Raw genomic sequence first — 26,216 nt, forward strand, 5'->3', positions numbered from 1 at the left:
TAACAGGTTGTAATGGTGACGGTTATGTCATAATGGTTGCCATGGCGACGATGATGTCATAATAGGTTGCAATGGTGATGGTTATGTCATAATAGTTGCCATGGTGACGATGTCATAAATGGTTGCCATGGTGACTAAGATGTCAGAATGGTTGCCATGGTGAAGATGATGTCATAATGGGTATATGGGCATGGGACTATGGGATGGAGGATATGTATGATGGTTATAAGGGCACGGGACCATGGGATGGAGGATAATCATAATTTAATATAACTAACCACAGTTAGTTACTACGCCCGGGCAACGCCGGGCTCTTCTAGTTTGCAATGGTGACGGTTATGTCATAATGGTTGCCATGGCAGCAATGATGTCATAATAGGTTGCAATAATGTCGGTTATGTCATAATGGTTGACATGGCGACGATGATGTCATAAAGGTTGCCACGGTGAAGATGATGTCATAATGGTTGCCATGGTGACGATGATGTCAATATGTGTATCAATGATGTCATAATGGTTGCTATGGTGACGATGAAGTCATAAAGGTTGCCATGGTGAAGATGATGTCATAATGGTTGCCATGGTGACAAAGATGTCATAATAGGTTGCAATGGTGACGGGCATGTCATAATGGTTGCCATGGCGACGATGAAGTCATAAAAGTTACCATGGTGAAGATGAAGTCATAATGGTTGCCATGGTGACAATGATGTCATAATAGGTTTCATTGGTGACGGCATGTCATAATGGTTGCCATGGCGACGATGATGTCATAATAGGTTGCAATGATGTCGGTTATGTCATAATGGTTGCCATGGTGACGATGATGTCAATATGTGTATCAACGATGTCATAATGGTTGCCATGGCGACGATGAAGTCATAAAGGTTGCCATGGTGAAGATTATGTCATAATGGTTGCCATGGTGATGATGGCAGGAGGATGTGTATGATGGGTATATGGGCATGGGACTATGGGATGGAGGATTTGTATGATGGGTATATGGGCATGGGACTATGAGATGGAGGATATGTATGATGGTATATGGGCACAGGACTATGGGATGGAGGATAATTATTATAATTTATTATAACTAACCACAGTTAGTTACTACGCCCGGGTAACGCCGGGCTCTTCTAGTTTGCAATAGTGACGGTTATGTCATAATGGTTGCCATGTCAACCTATTATGACATCTTCATTGCAATGGCAATCATTATGACATAACCGTCACCATTGCAACGGTTATGTCATAATGGTTGCCATGGCGACAATGATGTCCTGTTAGATTGCAATGATGTCAGTTATGTCATAATGGTTGCCATGGCGACGATGATGTCATAAAGGTTGGCATGGTGAAGATGATATCATAATGGTTGCCATGGTGACGATGATGTCAATATGTGTATCAACGATGTCATAGTGGTTGCCACGGCGACGATGAAGTCATAAATGTTGCCATGGTGAAAATGATATCAATGGTTACCATGGTGACAATGATGTCATAATAGGTTGCAATGGTGACGGTTATGTCATAATGGTCGCCATGGTGACGATGTCAATATGTGTGTATCGGCGATGTCATAATGGTTGCCATGGCGACGATGATGTCATTAAGGTTGCCATGGCGAAGATGATGTCATAATGGTTGCCATGGCGCGATGATGTCATAATAGGTTGCAATGGTGTCGGTTATGTCATAATGGTTGCCATGGCGACGATCATGTCATAATAGGTTGCAATGGTGACGGTTATGTCATAATGGTTGCCATTGTGACGATGATGTTAATATATGTGTATCAACGATGTCATAATGGTTGCCATTGCGATGTTGATGTCATAAAGGTTGCCATGGTGAAGATGATGTCATAATGGTTGCCATGGCAACAATGATGTCATAATAGGTTGCAATGCTGATGGTTATGTCATAATGGTTGACATGGTGACAAAGATTTCAGAATGGTTGCCATGGCGAAGATGATGTCATAATGGGTATATGGGCACGGAACTATGGGATGGAGGATATGTATGATGGGAATATAGTCACGGGACTATGGGATGGAGGATTTGTGATGGGTATATGGGCACAGGACTGTCGGATGGAGGATATGTATGATGGGAATATGGTCACGGGACTATGGGATGGAGGATGTGTGATGGGAATATGGTCACGGGACTATGGGATGGAGGATGCATATGATGGGTATGGGACTATGGGATGGAGGATATGTTTGATGGGCATATGGCACGGGACTATGGGAAAGAGGATGTGTATGATGGGCATATGGCACGGGACTATGGGAAAGAGGATGTGTATGATGGGTATATGGGCACGGGACTATGGGATGGAGGTTTTGTATGATGGGTATATGGGCACGGGACTATAGGATGTCGGATAATCATTATAATTTGCTATAGCTAACCACAATTAGTTACTATGCCCGGGCAACGCCGGGATCTTCAGCTAGTTCCTCAATTATATTTTTGTTTTTGTTCTTATATTGTTTACTTTGCAGTAAAAATGACCTAGTAGCTTTGTTCTGGGTCAGCATAGTTACTGTGATACTTCAGTTATTTTTTTATGGCTTCAGTTGTCTGGTTGGCAGAGTTTTAAGAGAACTTTTTTGCAAGGTGAGCTATGATTTTTATTGGCACCATTTCTTGGGTCCATATGATTTACTGACTTCTTTTTTTATGAATTTGTTTGTAATGCGATCAAAAAACAACAATTTTGCCATTTTCATTTGCTTTACATTTCCGTGTTCACCATATTGGCTAAATATTGCTGTATTTTATTATTTCACACAATTATTAACTATAAAGTATGGTGATTTTTTTTTTTTTTTTTTATGTCTTATTTGATGACAGCATAACAGAAGTGATTTAAACTTTCATTTTTTAAATACTTTTTATGTTTTTGAAATGTTTTTATTAGTTTTATGGGACCCGAACCTGTGATTACTTGATCCCCTGTACAATCAACTACAACATTGTGGTATAGCAGTCTTTCGTATAATTACAGGACCCCTATGAAGACCAGCCACATTTCCTGAACTCCTACATGCTGCTGTCATGATTGACTGTGGCATCTAGGAAGTTAAACTGTTGCAATCAGAGATACAGTAGCTCAGATCACAGCAGTTTATCTCCCATACATATTAGACTAATTTCAGCCGAATCTAACAAGATCGATCGGCTCGGCGGACAGTCTAATATACAGTATATTGAAGCCCCTGACAGATGATTGTCAGGGAGCTAAGGATCTGGCATGACCAATTTCAGTCTACAGATCCTTTTGTTCTCCAAAGATAAGCCATCAGCAGAGAAGTCTGGCAGTGGTTTGGAAGAGTATGCGCTGCGATGTAAGGGATAGTTAGGTGAGATAGTTGCCAGCCAAACAGTTGTTTGGCCAACAGCCATCTAAAGTGTAAGAGGGGCTACACTCTCGGGTGCCTTCAGCAGCCTCAACTCCTGAGTTCACTTTATTCAACAAATGTACACATATGTAGCAAGTTGGACTGGGGTGCCAAGGGCCCACTTTTAACATTTATTCTAGGGGCTCACTATTCAGCTAAATACAAAAATAACCTGACCATAGTACAAAAATGTACAGGGTGGGCCATTTATATGGATACACTTACAATGCCTACAAGTAGTATTCAACCCCCTGCAGATTTAGCAGGTTTAATAAGATGCAAATAAGTTAGAGCCTTCAAACTTCAAACAAGAGCAGGATTTATTAACAGATGCATAAATCTTACAAACCAAAAAGTTTTGTTGCTCAGTTAAATTTTTATATATTTTAAACATAAAAGTGTGGGTCAATTATTATTCAACCCCTAGGTTTAATATTTTGTGGAATAACCTTTGTTTGCAATTACAGCTAATAATCGTCTTTTATAAGACCTGATCAGGCCGGCACAGGTCTCTGGAGTTATCTTGGCCCACTCCTCCATGCAGATCTTCTCCAAGTTATCTAGGTTCTTTGGGTGTCTCATGTGGACTTTAATCTTGAGCTCCTTCCACAAGTTTTCAATTGGGTTAAGGTCAGGAGACTGACTAGGCCACTGCAACACCTTGATTTTTTGCCTCTTGAACCAGGCCTTGGTTTTCTTGGCTGTGTGCTTTGGGTTGTTGTCTTGTTGGAAGATGAAATGACGACCCATCTTAAGATCCTTGATGGAGGAGCGGAGGTTCTTGGCCAAAATCTCCAGGTAGGCCGTGCTATCCATCTTCCCATGGATGCGGACCAGATGGCCAGGCCCCTTGGCTGAGAAACAGCCCCACAGCATGATGCTGCCACCACCATGCTTGACTGTAGGGATGGTATTCTTGGGGTCATATGCAGTGCCATCCAGTCTCCAAAAGTCATGTGTGTGGTTGGCACCAAAGATCTCGATCTTGGTCTCATCAGACCAGAGAACCTTGAACCAGTCAGTCTCAGAGTCCTCCAAGTGATCATGAGCAAACTGTAGACGAGCCTTGACATGACGCTTTGAAAGTAAAGGTACCTTACGGGCTCGTCTGGAACGGAGACCATTGCGGTGGAGTACGTTACTTATGGTATTGACTGAAACCAATGTCCCCACTGCCATGAGATCTTCCCGGAGCTCCTTCCTTGTTGTCCTTGGGTTAGCCTTGACTCTTCGGACAAGCCTGGCCTCGGCACGGGAGGAAACTTTCAAAGGCTGTCCAGGCCGTGGAAGGCTAACAGTAGTTCCATAAGCCTTCCACTTCCGGATGATGCTCCCAACAGTGGAGACAGGTAGGCCCAACTCCTTGGAAAGGGTTTTGTACCCCTTGCCAGCCTTGTGACCCTCCACGATCTTGTCTCTGATGGCCTTGGAATGCTCCTTTGTCTTTCCCATGTTGACCATGTATGAGTGCTGTTCACAAGTTTGGGGAGGGTCTTAAATAGTCAGAAAAGGCTGGAAAAAGAGATAATTAATCCAAACATGTGAAGCTCATTGTTCTTTGTGCCTGAACTACTTCTTAATACTATAGGGGAACCAAACAGAATTCTGGTGGGTTGAGGGGTTGAATAATAAATGACCCTCTGAAAAGACTTTTCCCAATTTAAAAAAAAAATAAACAAAGAAATAACATTCTTTTTTGCTGCAGTGCATTTCACACTTCCAGGCTGATCTACAGTCCAAATGTCACAATGCCAAGTTAATTCCAAATGTGTAAACCTGCTAAATCTGCAGGGGGTTGAATACTACTTGTAGGCAGGGGCGCAGCTACCATGTGGCAACTTGAGTTCTTTGCCTCAAGCGGCACTGCCTTCAATGGAGAGAGAGGGCGGCAGATTCTGCTGCTATGGTTACTGAATTTGCTTCCTGAATCCTTCCTTCCAGCCCTCCCCGCTTCTGACCGGTCACGTGATCGTGACATCATCACAGGTCCTGAAGCTGCTCCTCTCCTGCATCTGCTTGGGCTGCTCAAAGAAGGCTGTTCTGGTTTCTGTGCACACAGGACCTGTGATGAGGTCACAGGAGGGGCGGAGTCAGGGGGCACATGATCCGGAGCCTCAGTGTGCAGGACTCTGCTGTGCTGGATGTTTTGGTACAGTATGAGTGGAAGTTTATGTGTGGGGTCAGGAGGGGTTTACAGTGTGGATGTAGCGGAGCCGTGTGTGTGCGAGGTGTACGGAGCGGAGCCGTGTGTGTACGAGGTGTACGGAGTGGAGCCGTGTGTATGAGGTGTATGGAGCGAAGCCGCGTGTGTACGAGGTGTACGGAGCAGAGCAGTGTGTGTACGAGGTGTACTGAGCGGAGCAGCGTGTGTACGAGGTGTGCGGAGCAGCGTGTATACGAGGTGTACGGAGCTGAGCCGTGTGTGTGCGAGGTGTACGGAGCTGAGCCGTGTTTGTGCGAGGTGTACGGAGCTGAGCCGTGTGTGTGCGAGGCGTACGGAGCTGAGACGTGTGTGTGCGAGGCGTGTGTACGAGGCGTACGGAGCTGAGCCGTGTGTGTGCGAGGCGTACGGAGCTGAGACGTGTGTGTGCGAGGCGTGTGTACGAGGCGTACGGAGCTGAGACGTGTGTGTGCGAGGCGTGTGTACGAGGCGTACGGAGCTGAGACGCGTGTGTGCGAGGCGTGTGTACGAGGCGTACAGAGCTGAGACGCGTGTCTACGAGGCGTGTGGAGCGGAGCCGCATGTGTACGAGGCGTGCAGAGCGGAGCCACATGTGTGCGGGGCTTACGGAGCAAAGCCGCGTGTGTATGGAGTGTGTGGAGCGGAGCCGCGTGTGTACAGGGTGTATGGAGCGGAGCCGCGTGTGTACAGGGTGTATGGAACGGAGCCGCGTGTGTACAGGATGTATGGAGCGGAGCCGTGTGTGTACGGAGCGGAGCCACATGTGTACGGGGTGTACGAAGTGTATGGAGCTGAGCCATGTATGTGTACGGAGCGGAGCAGAGCCGTGTGTCTATGGGGTGTATGGCACGGAGCCGCATAAGTATTTGGTGTTCGGAGGGGAGCCGTGTGTGTACAAGGTGTATGGAGCGGAGCCGTGTGTGTACTTGGTCTACGGAGCGGAGCCGGATCTGTAAAGGGTGTGCGAAATGGAGCCCTGTGTGTACGAAGTGTACAGAGCTGAGCCATGTGTGTACAGAGCGGAGCAGAGCCTTGTGTGTACAGCGCAGAGCCGCTTAAGTACAAGGTGCATGGAGCAGAGCCGCATGTGTATAAGGTTTACGGAGTGGAGCCATGTGTGTACGTAGCATGGCCGCGTGTGTACAAGGTGTACGGAGCAGAGCCGCATGTGCACTGAGTGGAGCCGTGTGTGTGCGCGAGGTGTATGGAGCGGAGCTGTGTGTGTACAAGGCATACAAAGCGAAAACGTGCATGTATGAGGTGTGCGGAGCCATGCGTGTACGAAGTCAGTGAATGGTGAGGAGCAAATTTCATACCTCCCAACCGTCCTGGATCCAGCGGGACAGTCCCGATTTTGAGAGTCTGCCCCGCTGTCCCGGCTGGGAGCTCACTTTTCCCGAGGACACAGGAATACACGGCGGAGCCCCGAGGAGCACTTTAAAACTCGCACGTGACGTGCTGGAAGCTGACAGGAAATGAGGTAATTTCGGGAGGAGATTGTGACGCAACCATGGAGGCACTTCAGGGAATGATTCAGATCCATCACCGTGTCCTCCGACAGCGGGATCGCCTTGGAATCGGGGATGCCGGCCATGTGAGCGGATCATGATATGTCCTGCATCGGGAGGCTCAGGTGGGCATTACAATGGGAGCCAAGCTGCTGTAGTATCTTTATAAAATCTTTCTTTCTCTCTCTGTTTCTTTCTTTCTCTCTCTGTTCTTTCTTTCTCTCTGTGTTCTTTTTTTCTTTTTCTCGCCTTTCTCTCTCCTTTCTTTCTTTTTTCGCTCTCTGTTCTTGCTCTCTATTTTCTTTTTTTCTTTCTCTCTCTGTTCTTTCTTTCCCCTCTTTCTTTATCTCTCTGTTCTTTCTCTCTGTTCTTTCGTTATCTCTCTATTCTTTTTCTTTCCCCTATTTCTATCTCTCTGTTCTTCCTTTCTCTCTCTGTTCTTCCTTTCTCTCTCTGGTCTTCCTTTCTCTCTGTTCTTCCTTTCTCTCTCTGTTCTTCCTTTCTTCCCCCTCTTTCTTTCTCTCTGTTCTCTTTCCCCTCTTTCTTTCTTTCTTTACCCTTTCTTTCTCTCTGTTCTTTCTTTCTTCCCCCTCTTTCTTTCTCTCTCTTTCTTTCTCTCTCTGTTCTTTCTTTCCCCTCTTTCTTTCTTTCCCCTCTTTCTCTCTATCTCTCTGTTCTTTCTTTCGCTCTCTGTTGTTTTTCTTTCCCCTCTTTCTTTCTCTCTGTTCTTCCTTTCTCTCTTTCTTTCCCCTCTTTCTTTCTCTCTCTGTTCTTACTTTCTCCTTTCTTTCTCTCTGTTCTTTCTTTCCCTATAACAGCTATAGTCATTTTGCTATCAGGTCAGATTAATATTGAGAATCTGAGAGGCCAGTAGTACCTTTTTAACCCCCCCCCCCCCCTTTTTCTGTTCGTTGGTTATAGGGCACCTCCTTCACTGTGGTACCCCTTTGTTTTTGTTTGACTAATTTGGCTTTTTACAATTTTACCTAATAAAGGATAAGTTTTAATATGCACCTTTCTACACAGATAATCTATTTTGTGGATTGTGCAATTCCTGATTTATATGCTAATTAAGGGATATTATTACTGCAGTGATGTATTTATTTTATTTTTTTGAGGATACTGTTTTAAATAGGGGAGGCGGTCCTGTTAATGTGCCGAGCAACATCTTCATCTGGTGTAGTTTAGACTTTGGGATAAAATTAAGTAATGTGTTCTGGAAGTGGTGCTTTAGAGAACTTTGTTATTTCCTGCAGAGATGAGCCCTAGCTGGAAGACGTGATGGCGGTCTGTGCTGGTTGAAGATTAAAAGCGAAGATGAAGGACTTCACCTAGAGATGTCACTGGTGAGTTAGTGTATTACATGTACACGCACACTATACACTGCATACTATATACAGCGGTCCGGTGTATAATGTCACCGGTTAACACTGTATTACCTATACATTATATACAGAGCTCCTGTGTATAATGTCACCGGTGATCACTGTATTACCTGCACACTGACATTGTATACAGAGCTCCTGTGTATAATGTCACCAGTGATCACTATTTTCCCTGTACACTGACACTATATACAGAGCTCCTGTGTATAATGTCACTGGTGATCACTGTATTACCTGTACACTGACGCTATAGACAGAGCTCCTGTGTATAATGTCATGGGTGATCACTGTATTACCTGTACACAGACAGTGCATACTAAGTACAGATCTCCTGTGTATAATAGCACTTAAGGTGATATTAGAATTGTGTTGTTTTTTTTTGTTAATGATCAGTATTGTAGTATTCAGTCACTATGTGGTGGTAATATGTTGTCCGGCTATGGTGTGGCGTTATTTGTTCCTTGTATGTGGTATTATTCTGTCACTGAGGTGGTAATATGGTGTCTGGACATGGTGTGGTGGTATTTGTTCCTTGTATGTGGTTTTATAGGTCTCTATGTGGTGTTAATATGTTGTCTGGACATGGTGTGGTGGTATTTGTTCCTTTGTGTGTGGTATTATAGGTCACTATGTGGTGGTAATATATGGTTTAGTCATGGTGCAATGGTATTTGTCCCCTATATTTGATATTATTGATCATTTTAAAAATTGAAAAATAAAAATCTACCTAAATTGTATTGGATATTTTAACAAATGTTTAATAAGTTAGAGTAGAGTAGAGCAGGGCCAAAAGAGTCTGCCTTGTCGTTGTGGAGGCTTAAAAAATCTTTCCTATTTCCTAAATATATTCCTATTTAAAAGTGTATGTATTGTACATGTGCGTCAGGTTAGGCTAGTAAAGAGTAAACCAGATTTATTTGTACCGATTTTACGACGGGGAAGGGGAGGGGCGCCATTTTGCAGTTCGCCTCAGGCAGCAGAGAGGCTAGGTTCACGCCTGCTTGTAGGCACTGTAAATAAAATGGGAATGGTTGGTGATATCAACTTTCTGTTTGTGGCACATTATTATATGGGAGGGGGAAAACTTTTTGAGATGGGTGGTGCCATGGTGGCCATTTTGAAGTCAGCCATTTTGGATCCAACTTTATTTTTTCAATGGGAAGAGGGTCATGTGACATCAAAATTATTGAGAATTTCACAAGAAAAACAATGGTGAGCTTGGTTTTAACGTAACTTTTATGAGTTATTTACAATTTTCTCTTTGTTTACAGCCATTGACATGTTGCAGAGGTTAACACGTGAGGAGCGGATAGAAATTTGTTGATGTCTGGTGAACGCAGTACCCGAGTCATTGCAGCAGATGTCAATGCAAGGCACCCAAGACCACCCATCTCCCATGCTACAGTTAGAAAACTGCTTGACAAATTTCGTGAAACTGGTTTAGTGTTGGATTTGCCAAAATGTGGAAGCAAGAAAACTGTCACTAATGAAGAAACATCAGTGGCTGAAGATCAGCAGCATATGGAGGTGTTACCTGGCATTGTAACCCTGTCTCTGATAATAATCAACCTGCTAAATACTCTTCTGGAAAGGACAGGAAGTATAAGTCTAAAATAGCTCCAATGGCCAGTGTGATTTTTTTTTTTAATATAGATCAAGATATGAAGAAAAACATTACCAAAAATTTAAAAAGGCATGTTACGCAAAAAAACTTATTTTAGCATAAGCTCATTTTCTGATGACTCATTCCCTTTAAAAGAATGGTTGTTTACAGGCTCGGACTGGCCCATAGGGTAACAGGGGAATTCCCCAGTGGGCCTCCAATATTACTATATGGGCAGTACTTGGCATAATTCACTTGATTCACTCTGTACAGAAAAAAAAAGCAGCATCTCATCATTCACTAACCAAACTACTCAGTTTATTATTATATAGAGATATAGGTAAATTTGTGATTGAGGGAAGTGTAATATTTGTATGCAGGTGAAAAGTCAATGTTACTGCTGGACCCTTGGCACCCCAGTCCGACACTGATTGTTCATGATATACAACTGCAGCTCGAGTCTACCGGAATAGGAGCATCAGGTATATGTCTCTCAGGGATTCTGAGAGGGAGCACCCCCTTTAATGCCTAAAATTTTGCAGGAAATAAAATGCAACACATTTTCAGTTGATATCAGTGACATTTAAACCCATTACAAATTTGGATTATACCACAACTGACGATAAGACCATGAGCCTCTCTCCACGCAGGCTTGGACTGTCCCACAGGACAACAGGAGAATCCTCCGGTGGGCCCCTGTGCAAGTGTGAGCCATCACCCTCTTATATGAGCAGTCCTTGACACAATATACTTGAATCACTATGTACAGACAAAGGCGGTATCTTATTCATTTAACAATCTACACAGTTCATCGTTATATAAATTTGTGATTAAGGATAATGTCACATTTGCATACAGCTGAAAAGTGGGGTCCTGGAGTTGGTTTGCCTCTGCCACCCCTGTCCGACCATATCCACGTGTACTCCTGTGAAATAATTTTACTGTTAGAACATGTTACTTTGGAACAACTTTTCGGAAGCATTTTGAGCTGACTAAACGAACGGGTGATTATTTGTTTACTTGCAGATTTCATTGTACGGACACTCAGATATTGTGATGATCACAGGGGAACTTTTCCTAAAACAATTCCTAGTTTGTTCAGGTAATGCACAGTGATGTGGGTGTCCAGTCTTCACAGTTATGTCAAGAATTTTAGCTGGTTAATTCCTAGAAATTTCTCTAGAACTGACCTTAACTTGTAACTGGAACAAATAACTTCTGTGACGTCTAACGGAGAACCTTGTGTATGATCCAGATAAACACACCACTTACCTTCAGCTCTGTCCTTCCTCTCAGTTCCAGAATATAGCCCTCATTTAACAATCTGAGGGTTTTCACAGTACTTTGGTTGACATGGATCCGATAGGCTGTAAAGAAATATAAACATTAACCCATTGGAGAAAATAAAAGGAAAATATATCTGTTTCCTGTTAGCATAAATCAGCATTTGATCGCAATTTTATTGATCTCTTTATTTGACTTAAAGGCAAACAGATATGCAAAGCAATATATGAAAATCTAGTCATTCTTTTTGTTCCTCCAATTCCAATTTCTGCTAGCTTCACATGATGGTTTTATTTTTTACCAATCATGATTTTTTATCATCAGTGTTCCTTTACTCACGTAACCCTGTTGATTCCATGCGGGAGGCAGTATTTACTGTGTCTCCAAAGAGACAGTACCTTGGCATTGTTAGGCCCACGACACCCGCAACTACAGGCCCTATAAAAAAAAAAATAATAATTTCTCCTTAATAAATTATAGGTAACTCAAAATTATATTTTGCAAAAAATATAGTTTTATTTGATTGTGCATTTATCATCATATAACGATGCACAATGCCTTGAAACAGTACTCATACCCCATGAACTTTTCCATATTTTTTCACGTTACACCCACAAGCTTAAATGCATTTTGTTGGGGAATTATGCGATATACCAACACCAAGTTGTAAGTATTTGTGAAGTATAAAGAAGATGATACACGGCTTTCTAATTATTTAAAATATATAAATCAAAGGGTGATGTGCATTTGTATTCAGACCCCTGTAGTCTGATACTGCTAACTAAATTCCAGAGTGATCAATTGCCTCTAGAAGTCACATATTTAATAAATTGAGTCCACCTGTGTGTATTTTATTCTCCGCATAACTACAACTTTTCTTTGAAGGCCTCAGAGGTTTGTTTGAGAACAATAGGGATCAAACAGCATCACAAACAAAGAACACACCAGACAGGTCAGGGATAAAGTTGTGGAGAAGTGTAAAGCAGGGCTAGGTTGCAAAAAAATAGCCCAAGCTCTGATCATCTCACAGAGCACTGTTCAATCCATCATCCAAAAATGTAAGGAGTATGGCATAACTGCAAACCTACAAACACATGGCCATCCACCTAAGCTGACATCTCAAGCAAGGAGAGCACTAACAAGAGAAGCAGGCAAGAGGCCCATGGTCACTCTGGCGGAACTGCAGAGATCCACAGCTTAGGTGGAAGAATCTGTCCACAGGATAACTTTTAGTCATATACTCCACAAATCTGGCCTTTATTGAAGAATGGCAAGAAAAAAGCAATTTTTGAAAGCAAGCAATAATAAGTCCCATTTCCAGTTTGCAAAAAGCCATGTGGAGGACACAGCTAGCATGTGGAAGATAGTGCTCTGGTCAGATCAGACCAAAGTAAACTTCTAGGGCTAAATGCAAAACGCTGTGTGTGGCAGAAAACTAACACTGCACATCACCCTGAAAACACCATCCCCACCGTCAAATGTAGTGGTGGCAGCATCATGATGTGGGAATGTTTTTCTTCATCAAGGACAGGGAGCTGGTCAGAGTTGATAGATGGATGGAGCTAAATACAGGGCAATCCGGGAGGAAAATCTGATAGAGACACAAGACTTGAGACTTGGGTGCAGGTTCATCTTCCAGCAGGACAACGACAATAAACATCCTGCCAGAGCTACAATGTATGGTTTAGATTAAAGCATATTCATGTGTGTGAATTGTCCAGTCACAGTCCAGACCGAAATCCCATTGGGAATTTGTGGTGAGACTTGAAAATTGCAGTTCACAGACGTCTCCATCCAATCTCACTGAGCTAGAGCGAGTTTGCAAAGAAGAATGGTCAAAAATGTGACCTGTTGTGAATTCTGCTTTTGGGCTCCCTCCGGTGGTTGTAGGTGGTAATGCAGTTGCCCCTGAGTTGCAGCCCTGGTCAGGTGTATCTGCTGATTGCAGTTCTGACTGGGGTATTTAGGCGTGCAGGATTCATTTGTCCTTGCCAGTTGTCAATTGTTCTTGGGAGGTTATGGACCTCTGCCTGGTTCCTCCTGCCTTTCTGCCAAATCAGCAAAGATAAGTGTCTGGGTTTTTTTTCCTGTGGCACACATGCAGTGTGCTTCACAATTCAGTGCTATTCTTTGTGTTTTCTTGTTCAGCTTCGATTGTGTCAGTATTTTCTCAGTCTTGTTGGATTCTCTGGAGTGGCAGATATACATTCCATGTCTTTAGTTAGATTGTGGAACTTTTTGTATTATCTGCTGTGGATATTTTTGGAAGGGTTTTAATACTGACCGCCTAGTAATCTGTCCTATCCTTTCCTATTTAGCTAGAGTGGCCTCTTTTGCTAAATCCTGTTTCTACCTGCGTGTGTCTATTCTTCTCCTACTCACAGTCATTATTCGTGGGGGGCTGCCTATCCTTTGGGGGTCTGCTCTGAGGCAAGGTAGCATTCCTATTTCCCTCTATAGGGGTATTTAGTCCTCCGGCTGTGTCGAGGTGTCTAGGTTCGTGTTAGGCACACCCCACGGCTACTTCTAGTTGCGGTGTTAGTTCAGGATTGCGGTCAGTACAGGTTCCACCGACTCCAGAGAAAGTTTCATGCGGCTCCAAGGTCACTGGATCATAACAGTACAACTGGCCAATAATGAGTTAAATGCATCTCGGAAGAAGGGAAGAAAGGTGTTGAGCCATTTTTTTCTCTGCAGTCTGTTTTGTCTTTTTTTCCCTCTTTATCTATGGGTGGCTGAGGAGTCTTGTGCCAGCATGGATGTTCAGGAATTAGCTTCCCGTGTAGATCAGCTTGCTGCTAGGGTACAGGGTATTTCTGATTATATTGTTCAGACTCCTGCTTTAGAGCCGAAGATTCCTACCCCTGATTTGTTTTTTGGTGATAGGTCCAAATTTTGGGGTTTTAAAAACAATTGTAAACTATTTTTTGCGCTGAGACCGCGATCCTCCGGTGATTCTATTCAGCAGGTTAAAATTGTCATCTCCCTGCTGCGTGGCGATCCTCAGGATTGGGCATTTTCCCTGGAATCTGGGAATCCTGCCTTGCTTAATGAAGATTCCTTTTTTCAGGCTTTAGGATTATTATATGATGAACCGAATTCTGTGGATCAAGTGGAGAAAACCTTGTTGGCCCTGTCTCAGGGTCAAGAGGCGGCAGAATTGTATTGTCAGAAATTTAGAAAATGGTTTGTGTTGACTAAATGGAATGATGATGCTTTGGCGGCAATTTTCAGAAAGGGTCTTTCTGAATCCGTTAAAGATGTTATGGTGGAGTTTCCCACGCCTTCCGGTCTGAGTGATTCTATGTCTCTGGCCATTCAGATTGATCGGCGCTTGCGGGAGCGTCAAACTGTGCGCGCTGTGGTGTCGTCCTTAGAGCAAGGTCCTGAGCCAATGCAGTGTGATAGGATTTTGTCTAGAACGGAACGACAAGGATTCAGACGTCAGAATAGGTTGTGTTATTATTGTGGCGACACTTCTCATGTCATTTCAGTCTGCCCTAAGCGGACAAAAAGGATCGCTAGTTCATTTACTATCAGTACTGTACAACCTAAATTTCTGTTATCGGTATCCTTGATCTGCTCATTGTCTTCATTTTCTGTCACGGCGTTTGTGGATTCAGGCGCCGCCTTGAACTTAATGGATTTTGAGTTTGCCAGGCGTTGTGGTTTTCCCTTGCAGCCTTTGCAGAACCCTATCCCTTTAAGAGGGATTGATGCTACACCTTTGGCTAAAAATAAGCCCCAGTTTTGGACACAGGTGACCATGCACATGGCACCAGCCCATCAGGAAGATTGTCGATTTCTGGTGTTGCATAATTTGCATGATGTTATCGTGCTGGGTTTTCCGTGGTTGCAGGTACATAATCCTGTGTTGGATTGGAAATCTATGTCTGTGACTAGTTGGGGTTGTCAGGGGGTTCATAATGATGTTCCTTTGATGTCAATCTCCTCTTCTTCCTCTTCTGAAATTCCAGGGTTTTTGTCTGATTTTCAGGATGTATTCGATGAGCCCAAGTCCAGTTCCCTTCCACCGCACAGGGACTGTGATTGTGCGATAGACTTGATTCCAGGCAGTAAGTTTCCTAAGGGCCGACTTTTCAACCTGTCTGTGCCTGAACATACCGCCATGCGGAGTTATGTTAAGGAGTCTTTGGAGAAAGGGCATATTCGGCCACCTTCTTCACCTTTGGGAGCAGGTTTTTTCTTCGTTGCTAAGAAGGATGGCTCCTTGAGACCTTGTATTGATTATCGCCTCTTGAATAAGATCACGGTCAAGTTTCAATACCCTTTACCTTTGCTTTCCGATTTGTTTGCTAGGATTAAGGGGGCTAGTTGGTTTACTAAGATTGACCTTCGGGGGGCATATAATCTTGTTCGTATTAAGCAGGGTGATGAATGGAAAACTGCGTTTAATATGCCCGAAGGCCATTTTGAATACCTTGTGATGCCATTCGGGCTCACTAACGCTCCATCTGTTTTTCAATTCTTCATGCATGATATCTTCCGGACTTATATTGATAAATTCTTGATTGTATATTTGGACGATATTTTGATTTTTTCCGATGATTGGAAGTCTCATGTGGAACAGGTCAGGATGGTATTTCAGATCCTTCGTGACAATGCTTTGTTTGTGAAGGGGTCTAAGTGTCTCTTTGCGGTGCAGAAGGTTTCTTTTTTGGGCTTTATTTTTTCTCCCTCATCTATGGAGATGGATCCTGTTAAGGTTCAGGCCATTCATGATTGGATTCAACCTACATCCGTGAAGAGCCTTCAGAAATTTTTGGGTTTTGCAAATTTTTATCGCCGTTTCATTGCTAACTTCTCCAGCGTGGTTAAACCCTTGACTGATTTGACGAAAAAAGGCGCTGATGTGGCGAATTGGTCCTCTGCGGCTGTCTCTGCCTTTCAGGAGCTTAAACGCCGATTTACTTCTGCTCCGGTGTTGACCCAACCTGATGTTTCTCTTCCGTTTCAGGTTGAGGTTGACGCTTCTGAGATTGGGGCAGGGGCCGTTTTGTTTCAGAGGAATTCTGTTGGTTCTTTGATGAAACCGTGTGCCTTCTTCTCCCGCAAGTTTTCGCCTGCTGAACGCAATTATGATGTCGGCAATCGGGAGTTGTTGGCTATGAAGTGGGCGTTTGAGTGGCGACATTGGCTTGAGGGAGCTAAGCACCGTATTGTGGTCCTGACCGATCATAAGAATTTGATTTACCTAGAGTCTGCCAAACGGCTGAGTCCTAGACAGGCTCGATGGTCCTTGTTTTTTTCCCGTTTTGATTTCGTGGTTTCTGAAAGAAGGGGTGGTCCTTTCTGCCATTTCCCCTGATTTATGGCGGGTTCTTCAGGAATTTCAGGCTGATAGACCTGACCGCTGTCCTGTGGGGAAATTGTTTGTTCCTGACAGATGGACTAGTAGATTTCTGAGGTTCACTGTTCTGTGTTGGCTGGTCATCCTGGTATTTTTGGTACCAGAGATTTGGTTGGTAGGTCCTTTTGGTGGCCTTCGTTGTCACGTGATGTGCGTTCTTTTGTACAGTCCTGTGGGACTTGTGCGCGGGCCAAGCCTTGTTGTTCTCGCGCTAGTGGGTTACTTTTGCCATTGCCGGTCCCTGAGAGGCCCTGGACGCATATTTCTATGGATTTTATTTCTGATCTTCCGGTTTCCCAGAGGATGTCGGTTATCTGGGTTGTTTGTGACCGGTTTTCTAAGATGGTTCATTTGGTGCCTTTGCCTAAATTGCCTTCCTCTTCAGAGTTGGTTCCGTTGTTTTTTCAGCATGTGGTTCATTTGCATGGTATTCCGGAGAATATTGTGTCCGACAGAGGTTCCCAGTTTGTTTCTAGGTTTTGGCGGGCCTTTTGTGCTAGGCTGGGCATTGATTTGTCTTTTTCTTCTGTATTTCATCCTCAGACAAATGGCCAGCCCGAGCGAACTAATCAGACTTTGGAGACTTATTTGAGATGCTTTGTGTCTGCCGATCAGGATGATTGGGTGGCCTTTTTGCCATTGGCCGAGTTTGCCCTTAATAATCGGGCTAGTTCGGCTACTTTGGTTTCGCTTTTTTTGTAATTTTGGTTTTCATCCTCGTTTTTCTTCTGGGCAGGTTGAGCCTTCCGACTGTCCTGGTGTGGATTCTGTGGTTGACAGGTTGCAGCAGATTTGGGCTCATGTGGTGGACAATTTGGTGTTGTCTCAAGAGGAGGCTCAACGTTTTGCTAACCGTCGTCGGTGTGTTGGTTCCCGGCTTCGGGTTGGGGATTTGGTTTGGTTGTCTTCCCGTCATGTTCCTATGAAGGTCTCTTCCCCTAAGTTTAAGCCTCGGTTTATTGGTTCTTATAGGATTTCTGAGATTATTAATCCGGTGTCTTTTCGATTGGCGCTTCCGGCCTCTTTTGCTATCCATAATGTCTTCCATAGATCTTTATTGCGGAAATATGTGGTGCCCGTTGTTCCCTCTGTTGATCCTCCGGCCCCTGTTTTGGTTGATGGGGAGTTGGAGTATGTGGTTGAGAAGATTTTAGATTCTCGTTTTTCGAGGCGGAGGCTTCAGTACCTTGTCAAATGGAAGGGTTATGGCCAGGAGGATAATTCTTGGGTTTTTGCTTCTGATGTCCATGCTGCTGATTTGGTCCGTGCCTTTTATCTGGCTCGTCCTGATCGGCCGGGGGGCGCTGGTGAGGGTTCGGTGACCCCTCCTCAAGGGGGGGTACTGTTGTGAATTCTGCTTTTGGGCTCCCTCCGGTGGTTGTAGGTGGTAATGCAGTTGCCCCTGAGTTGCAGCCCTGGTCTGGTGTATCTGCTGATTGCAGTTCTGACTGGGGTATTTAGGCGTGCAGGATTCATTTGTCCTTGCCAGTTGTCAATTGTTCTTGGGAGGTTATGGACCTCTGCCTGGTTCCTCCTGCCTTTCTGCCAAATCAGCAAAGATAAGTGTCTGGGTTTTTTTTCCTGTGGCACACATGCAGTGTGCTTCACAATTCAGTGCTATTCTTTGTGTTTTCTTGTCCAGCTTCGATTGTGTCAGTATTTTCTCAGTCTTGTTGGATTCTCTGGAGTGGCAGATATACATTCCATGTCTTTAGTTAGATTGTGGAACTTTTTGTATTATCTGCTGTGGATATTTTTGGAAGGGTTTTAATACTGCCCGCCTAGTAATCTGTCCTATCCTTTCCTATTTAGCTAGAGTGGCCTCTTTTGCTAAATCCTGTTTCTACCTGCGTGTGTCTATTCTTCTCCTACTCACAGTCATTATTCGTGGGGGGCTGCCTATCCTTTGGGGGTCTGCTCTGAGGCAAGGTAGCATTCCTATTTCCCTCTATAGGGGTATTTAGTCCTCCGGCTGTGTCGAGGTGTCTAGGTTCGTGTTAGGCACACCCCACAGCTACTTCTAGTTGCGGTGTTAGTTCAGGATTGCGGTCAGTACAGGTTCCACCGACTCCAGAGAAAGTTTAATGCGGCTCCAAGGTCACTGGATCATAACAGTGACCTCTAGATGTGCAAAGCTGGAAAGGATATACTCCAAAAGACTTGCAGCAGTAATTGCAGCAAAGGTGGTATTACAAAGTATTGACTCAGGAGGGCTGAATACAAATGCACCTCAGAATAATCAGATTTATATTTCGAAAATATTTCGAAAACCATGGATCGTTTCTTTTACATTTTACAAATACTAGCTACTTCGTGTTGGTATAACATAAAATCCCAATCAAATACTTTTAAGTTTTGGGGTGTAACATGAAAAAGTTTACAGGATATGAATACTTTTCCAAGGCACTGTAGAAGTATGATTCTTTGAGTTATCTTCCTTTGCCAAGTGGTATGTCCTGTCTTACATCTGTCACATCTCAATACAAGAGCTGTGTGCATGGAGACTGTGGAGCTGTAGACACCTTGTGTCCCTATTGGGCTTTATGTAGCGCTACGATGAAGAAGTGAAGCATGGGATGGGGCCATTCATTCCAGGTGTAAAATTACTACTACTGGGACTACTATCAGGGCTAGGGTAATAAAATATTTACGGTATATAACAAAAAATAAAATGCTAAAAAAAAATTATAACAATTTATAACTTTTTATTTTTTAAATTTTAGGCCAGATTTTACCAAAATGCTGAAAAAAATGATGGGTCAAACAGCAAATGGGGCTAATGGTTTCAATACTGGACTGGTGGATGAGACTCATGGAGTGCTAATTGTCCATGGATTACGGGGTGAAAAATAGTTGCCATGTCCATAATGAAGCATGCCATGATTTTTTTTCTTTTGGACTCCATTTGATATTTTGTATATATATGAAATCAGAGGCTTATGGAGATATAGAAGGACCCAATAGTTGTCTATGGGTGTTGTAGTGTGTTTCTGTACAACGCTGCTCATGCATATGAGGTTTTACTTCACTACTTTATTCCCAATCCAGCTCCATTACTTTTGCGGTTGACCTTCCATTTTCTCAAACACTTGAATGGCAAATCTGCTTAGTTACATGGCAATACCAGACCAGAGGATCCATCATGGAATTTCCATTTATGTGCCCTAATAACCTTTGTAATAAACCCTGTTGAAGCTGCAATTGTGGCTTTATTGTTTGGCATGCTACAAAAAAATAACTAAGAAAAGACTGAATATAATTTTCAACAACATCACATAAGAAGATAAGGTATTTACTAGTGTTTTGTAGTTTTAGGTTACACTGGTTAATGTTATACTTTTTACAATAATAAATAGAAATATGTATATCAACTACATGAAATATGATTCTAAGAAATATTAGGTCACGTAAGAATTAGAGGTAATAATACTGTATATACTTTACATTTCACTAAAGTGATAGACACATACAGTATGGATGTAGATAATATTACCAGAATGCAGGCCTATCCGTATCCTAACGGGGACATCAGGCATGTGACTCATTTTAAAAGATCCTACAGAACTAAGGATATCCAGGGACATGTTAGCAATTTCTGTTGCATGCCTATTTCCGTTTCTTTTGGGAAGCCCTGATGCGACCATATAGGCATCTCCTATAGTTTCTACCTGTTAGCAGAAAAACATAGAGAAGAGTCCTTAAGACTAGTACTAAATTAGTCAGTCATGGAATAAAGGTCCAGATGTGCCCACCTTCTACTTTTCTGCAGTAGTTCTATAGTTTAGATATAGCAGAGAACTGTAGCACGTCAACCTGGGCAGTGAAAGCTATAAAAGCTTTATTCACCAACATTTGGCGCGTTTCAACCCTGAAGGTGGCTCTTTGTCAGGTCTTGGCTTAAAATTTATGTTTCTTGAGTAACGGTTTTATAGCCTTCGCTGTCCTAATGTGTGTGCTGCAGTTTTTTTCTATGTGTACGTATATGGGGCCAAGACCTGACATTGTGAGCGACACTGCTCCATTCAGTAAAAAATAAAACATATGCATTAGAGTTGGTGCAAATTGATTCACACATCCAAGTACATCCGCCACAATAGTGGTTGGTAGCCACTGGATAAGAACGAGTAAGCTGAATCTTCCTGACAGCATCAACCATGTTGTCGTACCAGATCAGCTAATCAAAATAAGAGCCACGGATGCCACCAGGTAAGAGGCCGTTCTAAGGGCTCCGTTTAGCAATCATAGACCACTGTCATCAACAAATAAAGTAGCACTCTGTAGCGCTATAGCATGAAAACAAGAAATATATAGAAAATAGGAAAAATTGGGAATACTTAATAACATACATAACATACAAACTTACTGCAGATATTGTCCTTGGTGGGATGTGAACCCAGAACCCCAGTGCTGCAAGGCTGCAGTAATAACTACTGAGCCACCGTGCTGCCCGGTGGCGCACAAACTGGCCAATTCATGTGTACATAAATGTAGGCTTCAGCCTAGGAGATGACTCACATTAGATAGATTCATGCTATAGTGCTACAGAGTGCAACTTTATTTGCTGGTTATATATGGAGATGGCTACTCTTAGTTTGCACCTGTACTCACCTGTTTTCTGCTTGGCACTGACAGTCAGTCTTTTGTCATTTACGTACAGACCACAATCATGGTGGATGGATTGGGATGTTCAAATTGATTCCAATCAACTCTTATTTACATTAAACATATGTATCTTTTAATTTTTTTTATTTTTTTAACAGATATCATCTGTGGAGACATCCATTAAAGTTAGACTTTTTTTCATGTATATTTAAAACTTTGCATCATGCACCTCTGGATATGTGAAGCTTGGAAAAATTATAAGAAAGGAAATGTCTATAATAATGTATCTAAAATCGTAATGCTTCTACACCACTTTTAGTGCTGTAGCTTTTGCACAGACAAGAAGAGATGTATCAAAACTCCCCTTGAGAAAGCACGCACGAAAAGTGTAGTTACTCACCGATAGCAGTGTATCTCAGAGCCCATGACAGTACCACGGAGAGAGGGGATCCGCCCTTCAGGGACAGGAAACCTACAGATAAAAGGGGCGGTACCTCTCCCTCGCATCAGTTGGTTTACAGAGCATCGGAGGACCTCCAGGTTAATGACAACAAGAAATTGTATGGACATTATATTTGTTTAATAGGATATACACCATGTTTATGTGAAACACACACAACTCAAAATAGAAAGGTGCTCATCACACACATGACGGGAGGAAATAAGCGGGTGCTGTCATGGGCTCTGAGAAACACCGTTATCGGTGAGTAACTACACTTTTCTCAGTCTCCCAGGACAGCACCACGGAGAGAATTACAGAGATTGGAAGCTTAGGGAGGGACCACTGCCTGAAGGACCCTTCTCCCGAAGGTCCAGTCAGACACAGGCTAGATTTAATCGATAGTGTTTAAAGAAGGTTGAAGGCGACGACCAAGTGGCCGCATTACAGATTTGTTCTATCGATACCTCTGACTTCTCAGCCCATGAGGTTGCTATGGCCCTTGTGGAATTAGCTTTTAAGCCATCCGGAATGGCATTCCATGTGGATGAATAGGCCAAGGCTATCGCATCCCTTATCCACCTCACCAGGGTACCCTTGGATGCTTTGAATCCCTTCCTGGGTCCCTGGAAGCAGACAAAGAGAGATCCTTCCTTCCTACACCTCTGGGTAGATTCCAGGTACTGAACCAAACATCTTTTAACATCTAGGGTGTGGAATTTCTGCTCTTTCCTATTTTTAGGATCTGGGAAAAAGGAGGGAAGGATCCTCTGTTCTCCCTTCATCCCATCTATTTTGCTCTCAGGGGGTTTTCTGTAGAAAAATTTCCTGCTCCGAAAGGACTGTTTAAATGGTGTCGGTCCCAGGTTCGGGAATCCCTTCTTCTTATTCCCCGCTTTTTGGAGTATGTCATCCAGAGTTTCTCCAAACAAGAATTTGCCCTCGCAGGGAATGGAATATAGTTTAAGTTTTGTTTGTAGATCCCCTGGCCAGCTATTAAGCCATAGGGTTCTCCTCGCTGCATTTGAGAGGGCTGCGGATTTAGATGTTAAGGGGACAGAATCTGCTGATGAGTCTGCTAGGAAAGCCGCTGCAGCTCTTACTAAAGGAATGGATTCTAAGATTTTGTTTCTGGGTATGCGATCCTTTAGCTGTTTTTGCAACTGGTCCACCCATACCATTAGGGATCTGGAGGTACATGTTGCTGCTATAGCTGGTCTCGGGTTACCCCTGCTGATTCCCAAGCCCCCTTAAGAAAGGTGTCAGCCTTTTTATCCAATGGGTCTTTAAGTGTACCCATGTCCTCAAAGGGGAGGGCAAATTTTTTTGAGGCCTTGGCTACAGCAACATCAAGTTTAGGGGCTTTGTCCCACGATGTGGATGCTTCCTCTTCGAAAGGATATTTCCTTTTGAGAGAAGGTACTGAGGAGTTTTTTTCTGTCTGGTTTTTCTCATTCCTTTTTTATTAGGGTTTGGACATTCGGGTTTAAGGGAAATACTCTCCGTTTTTTTTTGTCCCAGTCCCCCAAACATTATATCCTGAGCAGTTCTATCAGGACGAGGATCTGCTACCCCCATAGTAGATCTTACTGCTTTCACTAAGGTATCTACTTCATCCAATGGATAGCAGTGGCATCCCCAGTTTCTTCACCCGAGGAAGATAAGGAGGAGTCTGATCTATCTGAGTCTGTGTCTCCAGAAGTAGAGGGGTCAGACCGCGAGTATACTGTAGTCTCCTTTCTTTTTATTTTCTCCTCTTTACTAAGGGATGTAAAGGCACTCTGGACTGCTGATCTGATTACAGATCTTAGTTCAGAGGCAAAATCTGGGGTTTCCTCACATACCAGTTGTTTTATACAGGAATTACAGAGCTTTTTACTCCAGGACTCTGGTAAAGCCTTATTACAGGTGGGACAGCACCTGTTTTTCATTTTCCCCGATCTCTTCTTTCCGTAGTAAGGGAAGAGAAGGAACCTTATTACAATGGTGAACGTTCTCGACAGTCACTCACCATTTAGATGTAAGCGCAGGTACAGGTTCTGGAGGTTCTGGAGGGGGAATAGGGTCTTGTGGAGGAAGATCCATGGATGGCGATTTGCTCACTACAGCAGATCTGCTGCGCTGTGTGGAATGGCTACTGGACTGGCTTCCTCGCTTGTCTTTGTCCTTTAAAACATCCGATTGTTGTTTGTGGTGACACTGCTGCCTAGGCGACTGCTACTCTGGGTCTTGCTGGTTATCGCTGTCCTCCATTGTTCACGGGGAACTGAGTGCAGCAAGGATGTCTACACTTTCTCCTTCTTTTTTAAACCTACCGCGCAATCAGTGCTCTCTTCCGGAACCGCCCCTCTTCCTGTGCCGCATCAAAAGAGGAGCGCTTCACTGCACATGCGGGAGCCCCAGGAACTCGGAAGCTCTCGCTACTACTTCCGGGGCGTCGGCCATCTTTGTACACCTTCCGGAGCGCACGCTGCCGATGCTCACACGCGCGTGCCCCCCGGGAACCCGAGACGCCTCTCCAGAGCGGTGGCTGCGCTTCCCCTCCACTCACCCTCCCCGCTGCCGGATCTCGACAAGACAGCCCTGGATTCCGGTATTTTCATCAGATGACACTTCGTGCAGGTACCGCACTGAAGGTTCCCCGTCAGGGACAGGAAACCAACTGATGCGAGGGAGAGGTGCCGCCCTTTTATCTGTAGGTTTCCTGTCCCTGAAGGGGCGGATCCCCTCTCTCCGTGGTGCTGTCATGGGAGACTGAGAAACGCGTATTGGGGCCTCCCCTTGGACTCTGCACCTGCACTTTGTCCCAGGCATACTCTGATTTTTTCCAGATAATGTCATTATGGTTCATATTGCATTAAGGATTCTTTTTTTTTTTTTTTTTTTGACTGTATGATCATTTATCTTATGTAACTTTGATATTTACTGTATGTACCATTATTGTTATATACTTCCCCATTCTTTCATGGTGCAACTTCGACAGGGGGAAGCGGTGTTTCTGGATTCCTCTTCAGTAACCCTCGGCAAATATTGTTTCATATTTCTGAATATTTTTATATTTTTTTATATCAATAAAACATAATTTTGAATATTATTTGAATACAGTACTTCAGTCTGTTGGACATTTGTAGGTTTAGTATTTGTCGAAGTGTATTCTTACATCTTCTTCTTGACATTAAGGAGGATCATGTTGTTTTTGTTGACAACATGCTCCTAGCCAGATTATTGTGTTTTTTCCCTGTAGTCTTTATTAACCGAAATATTGTGGTCACATAGTGTAAGAAATATGTTTGCTTGACTCTGATCTGTACTTGCCATTGAAAACTATTCTAAGCATATGGGTTAAAATCATTTTTTGTTATTTTTTTTTTAAATATTGAGGAACATTCCTTATGCCTCACCTTATAAACATCATGATTTCCTATCACAGCATCAAACAATGTATAGAGGTCATTAAGAAGGTCGACCACCTCAATAGGCTCACTCATTGCTGATATCGTGGTAAAACCCACTATATCACTGAAGTATAACGTAACCTCATCAAACTCCTCTGGCTCCACTGTGCAGCCCATTTTTAGTGCTTCTGCAACAGATCTGAGAATAAAGCAGATAATAGAGTATACAATCAGCACACAAAGACGTAATCATAATGTGTGCACAAACGATAACAACCTGACCGTGACTACTAAGACTAGCATGACAGGTAAGTCATAATTAAAGGGAGTATTATCCGTAAACACTAAATGTATGTGTTTAAAAAGACAGCTTAAATATCCTTTTGACTGACTGAAGCCAGCGGAATATTCCGCATCCTGCAGTGACTGATATCCTAGCATGTGCAGGGACAGCATGGAAGAAAAGTTGAGGGACATGGAGACACATGAAGCAGCGAACATGGACACGGACAGTGGCGAACATATCATTGGTGCAACCTGTGCAGCTACACAAGGGCCCAGGAGATAAGGGTGCTCTTTTCCACCTACAATTGTAGAACTTTTGGACTGGAAAGTGCACATACATTGTGCACGCACAGGGGCCCTCTGCTGTTTGGGTCCACCAGTGGGACAGTGTATGTTTTTCAAGTCCCACTGGGTGAAGGTTTTGAGCAGTAGCGAACTACCAGTGCAACCAGGACAGTTAGTGAAGCCTCCATGGTTGAATGCTAGGTTTGGTTTAACTACCAGGCAGCAGTTATCCACCTCCTCCAAATCCTGCCTAATGAACATGACTCCATCATTAACAACAAGGCACAATGTTGCATCCACTCCACACCATTAATCTTTTTGTTTTTGCCAGTTAAAGTGCTGCCAAGCAGTTTTACAGCTTATTAACATTGGCGAACAAATCCATACAGTGTATGGGATCGTTCCTGCAGTGTCAGCACTCTGGTTTGGCATTGTGTTAGGTGACAATGCACAGAACATTGT

At 43.5% G+C, this 26,216-nt stretch overlaps 1 protein-coding gene and 1 long non-coding RNA gene across 2 annotated transcripts in view; one reads left to right on the top strand and one right to left on the bottom strand.

Moving 5' to 3' along the window:
- Window positions 1-26,216, bottom strand: part of GUCY2F (guanylate cyclase 2F, retinal) — a 182,750-nt gene that overhangs the window by 67,077 nt on the left and 89,457 nt on the right. Inside the window, exons 14-17 of the mRNA XM_077285143.1 lie at window positions 25,191-25,383; window positions 20,242-20,416; window positions 11,717-11,815; window positions 11,366-11,460 (exon numbers count right to left, since the gene is read on the bottom strand). Coding sequence (XP_077141258.1) covers window positions 11,366-11,460; window positions 11,717-11,815; window positions 20,242-20,416; window positions 25,191-25,383 — 562 coding nt within the window. The remainder of the gene's footprint in view (window positions 1-11,365; window positions 11,461-11,716; window positions 11,816-20,241; window positions 20,417-25,190; window positions 25,384-26,216) is intronic.
- On the top strand, window positions 6,010-11,323 carry LOC143805624 (uncharacterized). The gene is made up of 3 exons (XR_013221291.1): window positions 6,010-7,230; window positions 8,362-8,451; window positions 9,762-11,323. It is a non-coding gene; the product is annotated as an uncharacterized LOC143805624 (long non-coding RNA).

This window comes from Ranitomeya variabilis, chromosome 2, assembly GCF_051348905.1.
Source record: "Ranitomeya variabilis isolate aRanVar5 chromosome 2, aRanVar5.hap1, whole genome shotgun sequence".
Lineage (NCBI taxonomy): Eukaryota > Metazoa > Chordata > Amphibia > Anura > Dendrobatidae > Ranitomeya > Ranitomeya variabilis.